The sequence below is a fragment of the Protobothrops mucrosquamatus genome, unplaced genomic scaffold (assembly GCF_001527695.2).
Source record: "Protobothrops mucrosquamatus isolate PMUCROS unplaced genomic scaffold, P.Mucros_1.0 scaffold881, whole genome shotgun sequence".
NCBI lineage: Eukaryota > Metazoa > Chordata > Lepidosauria > Squamata > Viperidae > Protobothrops > Protobothrops mucrosquamatus.
Window position 1 is genome coordinate 124045 of NW_015387135.1, and position 12278 is coordinate 136322.

The 12278-nt window shown below is 41.1% G+C and overlaps 1 protein-coding gene across 1 annotated transcript; it reads left to right on the plus strand.

Moving 5' to 3' along the window:
- The first annotated feature begins 481 nt into the window (after window positions 1-481).
- Window positions 482-12020, plus strand: LOC107290399 (cullin-1-like). The gene is made up of 3 exons (XM_015819278.1): window positions 482-867; window positions 2859-2909; window positions 11811-12020. The coding sequence occupies exons 1-3, from the start codon at window positions 715-717 to the stop codon at window positions 11949-11951; spliced, it is 345 nt and encodes a 114-aa protein (XP_015674764.1). The 5' UTR covers window positions 482-714; the 3' UTR covers window positions 11952-12020.
- The last annotated feature ends 258 nt before the right edge of the window (window positions 12021-12278 follow it).

The window sequence follows — 12278 nt, forward strand, 5'->3', positions numbered from 1 at the left end:
GTGGTGATGTACTAGGATGAGAAATAGAAAATATTTATGAAATAAAATAAGAATATATTTACGTAAGTAATATCTGTATTTTAGATAGTATAACTTCTATGTAGTGAAATAAAGGAAATTTGGGTTACCCGAAAATTAAATACTATGGATATTAAAGGTTAAATTGGAATATTGCAATTAAATATTAAAATTAGGTAAAACTTAAAAACAGGATATGGATATGTATAAGTAAAAACATATTAATGAGTGCTTTAATTGAGTTTGATATAATTAGAAATTTACTAGCTTAAATATGATATAGCAAATGTTAAGGGAAATAGAGAAGGAATTTTAGATGATGTAACCTGAGATATGTACTAAAGATGTTGTTATTAAATTATTGATTAACCCAATCACCACGTTGCTTTCCAAATACTCAACTGTAAAATTGGAAAACTAATAAAAATTTGTTATAAAAAAAACTGATTACAGAAAGGAAATATGCTTATGTTCTTTATATGTCAAGTTGGTGATATAATGTGCTTCTTTGACACAAAGTAACTAACGGGTTGGACAGAGGCCCATCCAGGAAGCCACTATACAAATAAACGAAGGGCTAATTATACACTACTTTGCCCTTGAAGCCAGGCACACACTGGAGAATAAATCCTGCTTGTATTTACCATTAAGTTTCTTCTGTTGGTAAATTGTCTCATTCAGGATGGTGAAGACTTGATGGATGAGAGCGTGTTGAAATTCTACACTCAACAATGGGAAGATTATCGGTTTTCAAGCAAAGTGCTGAATGGAATTTGTGCCTATCTCAATCGACACTGGGTTCGTCGTGAATGTGATGAAGGCCGAAAGGGAATATATGAAATTTATTCCGTAAGTTTTCATGAAGGGTAGTTATAGTCTGTGGAAAAATTCAGCAGTCTTGTTTTAAAGGGGGAAATGAAATATGTGTTTTGTCTTTTTTGAACCACTTGTCTTTTTACTTTCTCTTAAGTTTTCTTCCTGCCTATATGCAACTCAAAATAAAATCTTCCGCATATAGAGGTGTGTGAAAAGATCAGTTTGCTGGCTTTCTATTCTTCACCAAATTATGAAAAAAATGCTTGACTTTTTACTCTCATGAAGTATTTCTACACTGGCAGAATTTTTAAATTTGGGTGTCTTAATTGGTATTTTGTTGTGCAGTATATTATGCATCTACTGTTTTATCATTAAGCTCAGGCTTTAGTGGGATCTGGCCCTCAAATGATATGGAGTGCTACCTCTCCCCTCCTTGGTACTAGAATGTGCCATGACTTACACATTGATCTGGTATAGATTTGCTTGCATTAACACCATTTGCCTAGTGGTGTCCTTTTTCACTTTGATATTTTATTATGAGCTACATTTATTTGTGTTCATGATTACTTAATTCTTACTGTCAGGAATATGCAGGAATATGCACATTTTAGCTGCCCTGTCAGTCCAGAACTGTAGAAATGTGGTCCTTGGTTCAAGGTGAATCTGTAAAACTCAATATTAGGTTACAGAACGGACCACAGATTTTCTCAGAAAGTATTTTTAAGCAGAGGAAACACAAATAGCTTAAGGATCAAAGGCAATATTTATCAAGCTGCCCAGAGTCACGTAACAACGAGATGGGTGGCATATAAATTTAATAAATAAGTAAAAATAAATAAAAACTTTATACCTTAGTTTCAGATAAAAATGAAGCAAAGTCTGGTTGTATGCATAAAAACAGATAAGAATTGAATGAAGCTAAACAAATGTTTGCTGGACCAAGAACTGTGTTTTTATTATTGTATGCTGTAAAATGCAGAAGTGCATTATATTTAGTTTTAAGTGGAAAGAGACAGTATATTTCTTTTGCCTCTATATGCTAGCACTTCACTCCCATTTCTCTTTTTGCATCATAGGGGATTGAAGAGCTGAGATTCTTGTGTTACTCATTTTCTAATGGAATCACTGAGAAAGTTGTTTCTGACATAATTAGGAAGCTGTGAAGAAATTCACTTTCTTAAAGTGTTGCTTTGCCACTTCCTTTCATTTTACATGTAGGCCTTGCAAATAATCTAGATTTTACAACATAGATTTTTCATTACCATTTCCTGTAAAATAAATTCTTAGTTCAGAATTTTGCTTTAAGTTTTAATGTAACTTTGTTTGGACAGTTAATTTTCATAGCCGTTGATAAAAATACAGTAATTTAGTTGTTGCAGTTTGATGTATCATCTTTCCATCTGTAACTAAAGAAGTACCCCACTGGTAGAGCCCTACAACATTTTTTTAATCAACATTCTTCCTAGAAATTTGTTTTCTGATTGCTGTCCCCTGTAAATCTTTTTCATACAGTGACTTACACTTTGTATTACACCCATACTGCACAGAAAATCCTAATTTAGCAGAATTCATACTCAAATTTGTATGATTTTCTTTCTCAAATATTATTTGGAAGAGAAAAAAATGATGCTTATGAGTAGTATCGTTGAATCTTAATGTTAAATTTTCTTAATATTAAATACTGTACTGAAGAGTATACAATGCCATGACTATCTACTTAAATTGGTCTAAATTGTATATACAAAAATTGTAATTTTGTAATTGAATTTACACAAATGGACCTGTATAAAAAAATTAAGACTGAAGTTTGCCCTCCTATGTTCTCTTAACTAGTGGCTTTCGTGAACACTATCCTCTCAGTTTGCTAGTGTCCTATGACAGTGTGGTGGTATTCGTTAATGGATGCTAATTTGAAAAGTGTTTCTTGAAGGATGGAACTTTTGAAAACATGGGAACATGCAATATTAAAGATAGCTATAAAAGCAGGAATAAGCATTTCTGATATTCCTTCTTTTAAATCCTAGCTTGCACTGGTGACCTGGCGGGACTGCTTGTTCAAGCCGCTAAATAAGCAGGTAAATTTCTATTAATGGATATTTTTGCTTGTAATGTTTATATTAATATAACAAAATCAGTATTTGGAGTGAGGGACTATGAGAAAGTGATTTTAAAAATTCTTTTGTGTATAATTGAGATATTTATTTAGATTTCAATTTACATTTATTGCCTATAACTTAATATTTTTCAATAATTTTATTAAGAATTATATTGAACAGATAAAACTAATACAAGAACCTAATACAAAAATACATCAGAAAAGAAAAAAAGAATAAAAACACTAGAAAAAATGCCCCCAAAAGAAACTTCCCCCTTCATCCCCAGCAAGTATATTCGACATTAACAACATATCTCTGTCTCTTAAAATACAACCAAATACATCTTCATTCCATACCTCACACCATTTTCTATAAACTCATCTCTAAATCTTTAGCTCTCCTTATTAATCAGCAAATGTCCAGTAAAAATTAACAGAAAAACCTAACAACATAAGTATACAATCCCCCTTTCCATTTAGTCTAAATCTCCCTTATCCCTCTCTTTAATAATCAAAATCTAATCCCAATTAACAATTAAACATTGCAAAAAATTAAAAACTTTAAACATTACCAAAAATAGTAGCCCCTTATTTACATATCAAAAATAACCCTGTTATTGCAAACTAATCCATTACACCCAGTGAAACATTTTTTTTAAAAAAAACCCTATCCAGTCAAGGTAACCATTAAGCATCACCATAGAGAGCAACCCATTATTTAACCATAATGAAGCAGAACTATTTTGGTTCCAGTATAGAGTTAAAAAACACTTCTTGAAGCCACAGATCAAATGTTTCCTTTAAAGTAGCCACCTTGTGCTCTCTAGTAATTGACTTTCAAAGACTTTCAAATTTGAACTTTAACAAGACATTTTTATCCAAAGCCTTAGCATTTAAAAACTTTCCAAAAATAACTCTATAATCACCCCTTTTTTGTATATTGCAAAAAATAAAAACCTTACAAAGCTGTAAACACATAATTTTCTTCCTTTTTAAATGAATTGAAGAGAGGTTCACCCAGGAACTGGTAAACTTGCGGTTCTGAAGGTTTTCAATCTTAAAGAAACAATATGGAAAATACATTTTCAGAGTGGTTAAAAAGATGAGGTTTGGTTGAACCTTGAGTCTGTGAAAGGCTGCAGAGCATGATGGAACCTGCAATTCCCAGCTGATTGTAAGTGGCTGCAAAAATGTCAATTTCTGGCATCTACTTACCAAACAACAGCTGTCTGGAGTATGTATGGGTAATCTCCAGGTCTCTCTTTTTCCAGAGTGAATTTCTGCAGTCTGGATCTCATACCTAGCTGCCTTTTTTACCATAATGCCCCCTGCAATCCGCAGAGAAGAAAAAATGTGGGCGTTAGTTTGCCATGCCTCACCAGAAGCCTCAATAGTGTAAATTACTGTAAATTATTCATAAGTAATTTTAACTGCTTTAAAAATGCATCTAAATAAAAGTGTGGGAATAGAGAATTATTAGAAAAATAGAAAGTCACAAAATCTAGAGCTGAAAAAATTTAAAAGATCATACAGTTTAACATGAGAGAGGCACATATCTAGTGATATTATCTGTTGCTCTTAGGAGTATAGAATATACTTGTTAGTTTCTAGAAATCTGCTATACTGTGGAATTCTACTGAGGGCCACTTTGAATGGCTTGTGCCAGGCATCTTAATGGAGCCACTTGGCTTCCAGTGGTTGCTTAGAGAGCTTCCTAGCAATTTGGAGAGCAGTTCAGTTCAGACCGAAATCAGTCTCTAAAATAGTGAGGCACTAAGACCAGTTACAAATCCATCTGTTGGTGATGCTCTCTAACCCACATTTGTTTATCCTGTCAAGTAATAGGTTTTGGTCTACTTTATCAAATGCGTTACTGAAGTCCAAGTAAATTATATCCACAGCATTCCTCTGGTTCACTAATTTAGTCATTTTGTCAAAGAATGCAATAAGATTTGTCTGGCAAGATCTGCTTTGGACAAACCCATGTTGGCTTCTGGTTATGACTTTGTTTGCCTCTAGGTGTTTGCAGATTTATTACTTGATTATCTTTTCCAGAAGCTTTCCAGGTATTGATGTCCGGCTGATAGGTCTGTAGTTTCCTGGATCCAGTTTTTTCCTTTTTTGAAGATTAATTAACAACTAAATTAATTAAAAACAACAATTAACAACTAAAAGCCACACACAACCCAGCACCACATAAATATTATGCATATTACAACCCAGGGCACACATTGTGGAGAGAGAAGTTCCCTGTAGATGGGCTCCAGCATGAGTCTGAAAGCTTGGAAGAATAAACCTCTGATCCCAGTGACTGACTCATATTGGATCCTACAGAATCTTTGGTTGAATGAGCTAGGCCAGGGATAAGCATTTTTTTCTGTAAAGGGCCAGATTATAAATATTTAGGTTTTGTGGGCCAAGCAGGGGCTGCATGGGAAGAGCTGCCACTGCTGTGCCCTCCCTCTGGCCCTCATGCCCCAGCACATTGCTCACCTGGTGTGGGAGCAGTGAAGCAGTGGCAGCCCAGGCAAGTTTGGAGAATGGCAGTCCTGGCATGCCTCCGTGGGTGCAGCTGACAGGTCTATAGGCCAAGGAGCATGGCAGCTTTTGGACAGCGCTGGCCTGCCAGCAAGGAGGCCACTCGTTGGCTGCCACACAGGATGTTCCACTGTTGGCCCTGATCTCAGTTTGGAAGCTTGGCTGAAGTTTGGCTCTGCAGGCCTATCATCTGCCTACCCATCCATTAGCTTGCAGGCCATGCCAAAAAAGGTGGAGGACTACATTTGCTCTGTGGGCCATAGTTTGCTGACCCCTGAGCTAGTCCATCAGTGGGCAACATCCCTTCCCTATCTGGCTTGGAGGGTGTAGGAGTACAGCTTGGAGGGGATTAGGAGGCTGGATCTGAACTATTGTGACTGCTTCATTGTGGGAGGGATAATTTCTAATGGATTTGAGGAGGGCACTGTGTACCTTCTCCATAAGGGGCCAATTTTGGACCCAATTTTTTAAAATTGCTAAATCTCCAGCCTTCCCTTTTTAGGGAAGGTTGATGAGAAGGTAATGAGACAATAGCTCTTTTCAGTCAGGGCTTAGACCTGGGCATGGGTTGAAAGCTGAATTGTTTGCTCTCGTTGTCTTGTTATGGGGTTTAAACAGGGACCTGCTATTGTTTTGTGTTCTTTGATAGTATTGACCATAGTGCCCTTTGGGAGCCCTGCAAGGGTTGTGGGTTGGAAATACTATTTTACAATAATTCTTCCTGAGCAGGTGGTTCTAGTTGATGCATATGGAATGAAGAGACTAAACAACCCCTAGGGCACCGCAGTTTGGAGTGCCAAAGGGCTCACTCTCTCCCCTATCATTTGTATCACCTACATGAAGCCACTACTAAGTCATTTGATGTTTTGGAGTACAGTATCATCAATATGGGGGCGCGATGGCTCAGCAGTTAAAGATGCTGAGCTTGTCAGCTGGAAAGCTGAAAGCCCAGGTTCGAGACCCGAACACTACACAACGGGGTGAGCTTCTGTTATTTGCCCCAGCTCCTGCCCATCTAGCAGTTTGAAAGCATGCAAATGTGAGTAGATAAATAGGTACCACTTCAATGGGAAGATGACAGTGTTCCATGACCACGGAAATTTCTTCAGACAACGCTGACATGAGCACTGCCAACTAGAGTCGGACACGACTGGACAGGGGAAACCTTTATCATCAATATGTTGTTAACATCCAGTTGTATTTTTCCACCATTTTTAACAAATCATATGGCTATAGTATTTAATAGCTGAACTTTAATGTTAAACCCCAGTAGTTAAAAACAAGTGACATAAAAAATGCTATTCTCACAATGAGCTCAATGTGATGCAGCTCATTCCTGTCAGAATAGGGCATAGTTAATCAAAATGTTTAAATTGGCTCATTAATGTAACATTAATAGAGACCCTAAACCAGTAGTGGCGAACCTTTTAGAGACCGAGTGCCCAAACTGCATCCCAAAACCCACTTATGCATCACCGGGTACCGGGTGGGCATGGCCCATCAGGTGGGCGTGGCTATGGTAGTCATGGCAGCATGGATGGGCGTGGCCAGGGTGGGCGTGACCACCTCGATACTGCTCCTGGGGAGGGATGCCTGTGGGGAACGAGCAGGGTTGGGGGAGATCCAGAGGGTCTCTGGCAGGTGGGATGGTGGGCAGGAGGCTCGTCCTGCAGAGTGAGGCGAGGCGAGGCGAGGGAGGGGGCAGGGCAGGGGTGCCATTGCCGTGGGGCAAGGCAAGGCAGGGACCCGGGCTGGTTGCAGACAAAGGGGGGCTCCGGTGAGGAGGAGGAGGAGGTGGAAGAGGGTTTAAGCAAGCTTAGCAACCGGAGTGGGGATCCCCCCCAAAACAAACATGCTTCATGGGTAACCTCAAAGCACGACAGAAGAGACCACCCAGCAGATGGGAGGGAAATAAAAACCAAACAGCCCCCCCCAGCCAATCCTCAACAGAAATGCTCTCGGCAATGAAAGCCTCGGACGGGGAAGAGCGCAGGCAGCAGGTGTCTTGCTCAGCTGATGGCTTGGGGGGGGAAGGGGGCAGCTACACCCCCTCCCAAACACTGCCCTCTCACAAAAGCAGGATGAAAACTCACAAAAGCGACACGGAAAAAAAATTAAAACAGAAGAGTGTCTCGCAATGGTTTTCTTCCCCACTTCCTTCTAGCTGCAGTTTAAATATGTAAAGACCACAAAAGAAAAAACTTGGCTTTCTCTTGTTTTAATTCAGAAGGCAGGACTGGGAGGATTGGGGGGGGTTGTTTGTTTCAAAGGAAGGGAGGATGCTGGCTGAAGAATTCTGGGAGCTGAAGTCCACAAGTCATAAAAGGGCCAAGTTTGAAGAGCCCTGTTGTAAGCCAATGTTTGAAAACACCTCCATGAGAGCCAGGTTTTGCACACACATGTATGTTTGGGACTACATCACCCCGTTCCAGTCTGATCCCTCCTGAACATGGGTGTCCACTTAAAATTAGGGAGCTCCTAATTTTTCAGCCCTTCCAACGCGCAGCTCCCCTCATTCATCAAACCGACACCCAACAGGACAGGAATTGCCTGCAGGCAGAAACCGATGAAAGTCGAATCGGTTTTCAAGGTGGCCCACTCACCGCCAGAGATTGCCCAGCGTCTTGCTGAGCTCGGCATTGTGCAGGTGCGGGTAATGGCCGGCTTCCTGCACGCCGCCTGCGCCCAGACCTGGAAGGCGTTCATGGGCCGCTTGACATGCGGCTTGGCCTTCAGCGCCCCGTGGCCCCGCACTGTCATGGGCACCAGGCTCCAGTCGTAGCCCTTCAGCACCTGCGAGACGGCGTCCCGGATGCAGGCGGGGAAGCGCTCGTCCCTGCTTAATCAGAGCCTGCCCGGGCCACCTCCGACGCGCATGTGGCTGAGCAGACAACTTCTCCCAGCCCCTGGACGAGGTAAAAGGGGCCAGATCCCGTTCCTCCCACCGAACCCTGCTCTCGCTCGCTCGGCCCTGCTCAGCCCTGCCTGGCTTACCAGTGCCTGCCCGGGCTGCTGCCGCCTCCGCTGCGCACGTGGCTGAGCAGGCAACTTCTTCCCGGCCCCTGGATGAGGTAAAAGGGGCCAGATCCCGATCCCCCCACCCAACCCTGCGCTGACTGGCTGGCTGCTGGCCGTTCTCCCGCCGCCCCAACCCAACCCTCGCAGAGCCCCGACCCGGTTCCTTACCTCCACCCGGCTTGTTCCGCGGCCTCATGGCAGCGGCACTGGGCAGGAAGCAGCAAACGGCCGGTTTTGGCGTGACATGGCTCTTTGCCTCCAGTCGGAGGCAAAGATCCACGCCACACCAAAACCAGCCATTTGCTGGCTGTTTGCCTCTGGCTGGAGGCAAAGATCTGTGCCACGCAGAAACCGGCCTCCGGCAAATAGCCAGTTTCGGCGTGGCGTGGATCTTTGCCTCCTCTCGGCCCCAGCCTTGGTGGTGCACTCACCTTCCGTGGCAGAGGGGCCAAGGCGGTGGCCGGGGGTGGCTCCGGGCAAGGCATGCGGCGCTTCGATGGCTCCGCATCAGCGGCTGCGGCCGGGCCGGCTCTGAAAGAAGCGAGCGGGACACCCAGTTGGGAGGAAGAGCGGGCGGGCAGGTGCGGCTCCGGTCCCTCCCCGGCGAGCCGCCCTTTGTTCGCCCGGAGTCCTGCGGCGGGCGCCTCCCTCGCGGCCTTAAATTGGCAGGCGGCGCTGCTGGGTCTGCCACATGGCCGGGAAGAGGCAGCCGGAGGGCTGAGCGGCTCTGGCCACACCCACGCTCCAGCCGCGACCCCAGCCTTACAACCTGCGGGGGGAGGAGGGCGCTGGGCCGCAGAGCCATCAGCGATGAGGGGAAGCCAGGCCGTCTCCTCACTGCCACCCGGTGGCCGTCCGGGGGTTCCTGACTGACAATTTTTGGATGCCTGAGACAAAAGATCACAATAAAATATTGCTTTTGTGACTGGACCTGTATTCTGGAATCTATTGGATTATAAAGGCTACATATAAAGAACAGAAAGCTAGAAGAAATTTTGTTCTACTCTTACTGAGACTGGTGATATTAGAGGATCTCCAGGAAAAATGCCTCAAGAAAAAACAAACAGCCTTCAGAAGGAAATATACTCTACGCTACAACTAAGTCACCAAACAATTGTTGCATACAAAGAAGACATAAAAAGAAACCATAATGAGACTAAAAATAATTTAGATAACATAAATGAGCAAATCTCCAAATTAAATCTACAACTAGAAAGTTCCCAGACAACGACTACAGAGTATGAACAAATAAACCAGAGATCGGAAGATGAAGCAGAGGAAATGGACCTAGAGACGGAAGAGATGAAAGAAGGGAAATATAAACTACGATACACAAATACTGCAAGACTTACCCATAACAATGAAAATGCTAAAGACCCTGTACCCTTTAAGTCTGCAAGATGCACCTGATGACAAGGAAGAAGATTTTGGGGAATGGAACATAGAGCTGTCAGGGGAAATGTTACAATTTGGGAGACAAAAGATGGGAGAAATTGAGGGAGAAGGAAGGTGGGGGTTGCTTAAGAAACATAAATGGGCGGAATTCCCCCCCCAAAATATCCTACCTAAATTGTCTTCCTCATGCCAAGCAACTTTCATAAAAATGGAAAGAAAATTCCTGGGTGATTTAATTGCCTTGGCTTGGAAAGCTACTTGGCAAAGAAAGAAGCGAGAGTTAGATTTAAAAAATAGAAGATTTCACCTATTAGAGGGGGCATCACATGTTTAAATACTTGTTTGAATATGATTAAAAGAATGGATGACCCTTAGATATAATTAGACTTTTATAATGAAAGATATGATTTAGAATTAAAATAGCATTTTCTTCTTCTTTTGATATGGGAAACATGAAAATAAGAGGATTGGTATGAATAAAAAGTTTAGCTATATAAATGTAATTAATATTGAGAAAATCATAACTGACAAAGATACTTTAAATATTGATGGGAAATCAAACTTTAACAAGAGCACGAAAAACAAGATATTGATTTATTAACTGATATTACTGTTATCTGTATAATATTAGTAAAATATGATGAAGATGTTTATATCTAACTTTGTATACATCAGTAGTACCAAGAATTATAATTGTGTAATGAGGGGAAAATGGAAAAATATGGGGAAGAAAGGAGGATCAGGGGAAAAATACTGGATTGTCCAGTACTGAATAGATTTATATTGAAGAAGTTAATGTTAAATATGTGAACCCAGACAACATGTTGTTTACTAAGCTCTAAAGATTGTAATTCTTAAAAATTAATAAAACTTTTTAAAAAAAATCTTTGGAGGGAGCTGAAGGTTCGAGCTGCCAAACGTCAGCCTCGAAACCCTAATGCAGTGGTGGCGAACCTATGGCACGGGTGCCAGAGGCGGCACTCAGAGCCCTCTCTGTGGGCACGCGCGCCATCGCCCCAGTCCTAGGCCTTCAGCTGGGTTTTATAAAACTTTTTCGCTTTAGGCCTCTGCCCCGTGTGCAAAAAAAAAAAAAGGTTCAATCAGTCAATTTCAACTTCTCACGGGGAAAAAAAAGGTCTTGCAAAGTTGGAATTGATTGATTGAACTTTTTAATCCCACCCAGTCTGCCGTTACCACTGCAGCCACGCCCACCCAATGGGCCATACCCAGCCAATGGGCCACACCCACTCGGCTCTCAACGATGCATAAGTGGGTTTTGGGTTGCAGTTTGGACACTCAGTCTCTAAAAGGTTCGCCATCACTGCCCTAATGACTTGGAGAGGATCTGCAAAGAGGAGTGAGACAAAATCCCTCCTGAGATGTGTGCAAACCTGGTGGCCAACTGCAAAAAACGTCCGACCTCTGTGATTGCCAACAAGGGTTTTGCCACCAAGTACTAAGTCATGCTTTGCAAAGGGGTCAAATACTTATTTTACTCATTAAAATGCAAATCAATTTATAACTTTTTTGAAATGCATTTTTCTGCATTTTTTTGTTGTTGTTATTCTGTCTCACACTGTTAAAATGAACCTACCATTAAAATTATAGACTGGGCAAACATACAAAATCAGGGGATCAAATACTTTTTTCCCTCACTGTATTTACTTTAAATAATCATTACATACTGTAGAGATCAAATTATTCTTTCCATGTATTTAGTGTAAACTTGTTGTTGTTGTTATTAATTTTCTTCTATTTTATTAAACTTAATATTTTGGTGCAACTTTTGGGGATGATCTAGGGATCACATCTAAGGGATCACATCTGAATTTCATGCAGCTCAGGGACCTGAAGTGTCCTCTCTATATAAGGATCTCATATATTATTCAAATTGTTAATTTGTATGTTTACCTAATTCTTATTTTCAAAGGTAACAAATGCTGTGTTGAAGCTGATTGAAAAAGAAAGATATGGTGAAACTATCAATACAAGACTGATCAGTGGAGTTGTACAATCTTATGGTAAAATTAATATTAATGATTGTTGGGTTTTTTTAATGCTATTGTTGTAAAGTTTAAAATGTGGTTTGTATATGGTCCCTTCTTGCTTCTATGTGAAGTAATTTGAAATATGTAATATTTGTATCTATTCCACATTTTATGAGCTCCCTAAGCTTGTTAAAAGTAGAAATTGGGGGATGTTTCTACTCTACTTTCCCTTTTCTGTGAATTCAGAAGCATTTTAAATTTTATTACTGTTTTAATGTAGAAAAAAGGGGAAAACATACAAGTAAAATAGAAAAAAGAAACAATTAAAACATGTTAACACATGGGAAATTATTCAGTCTACTCTTTAAACACAAGATTAAAGCTTGACTATTGATTTTGGTCTTTGCATT

Bases quoted from the DNA above. Each gene is read 5' to 3' on its own strand.
- LOC107290399 (XM_015819278.1), top strand. From the start codon at position 715: ATGGATGAGAGCGTGTTGAAATTCTACACTCAACAATGGGAAGATTAT. The intron at 868-2,858 runs GTAAGTTTTCAT...TTTAAATCCTAG, and splicing joins GAATATATGAAATTTATTCC to CTTGCACTGGTGACCTGGCG. The intron at 2,910-11,810 runs GTAAATTTCTAT...TTATTTTCAAAG, and splicing joins TCAAGCCGCTAAATAAGCAG to GTAACAAATGCTGTGTTGAA.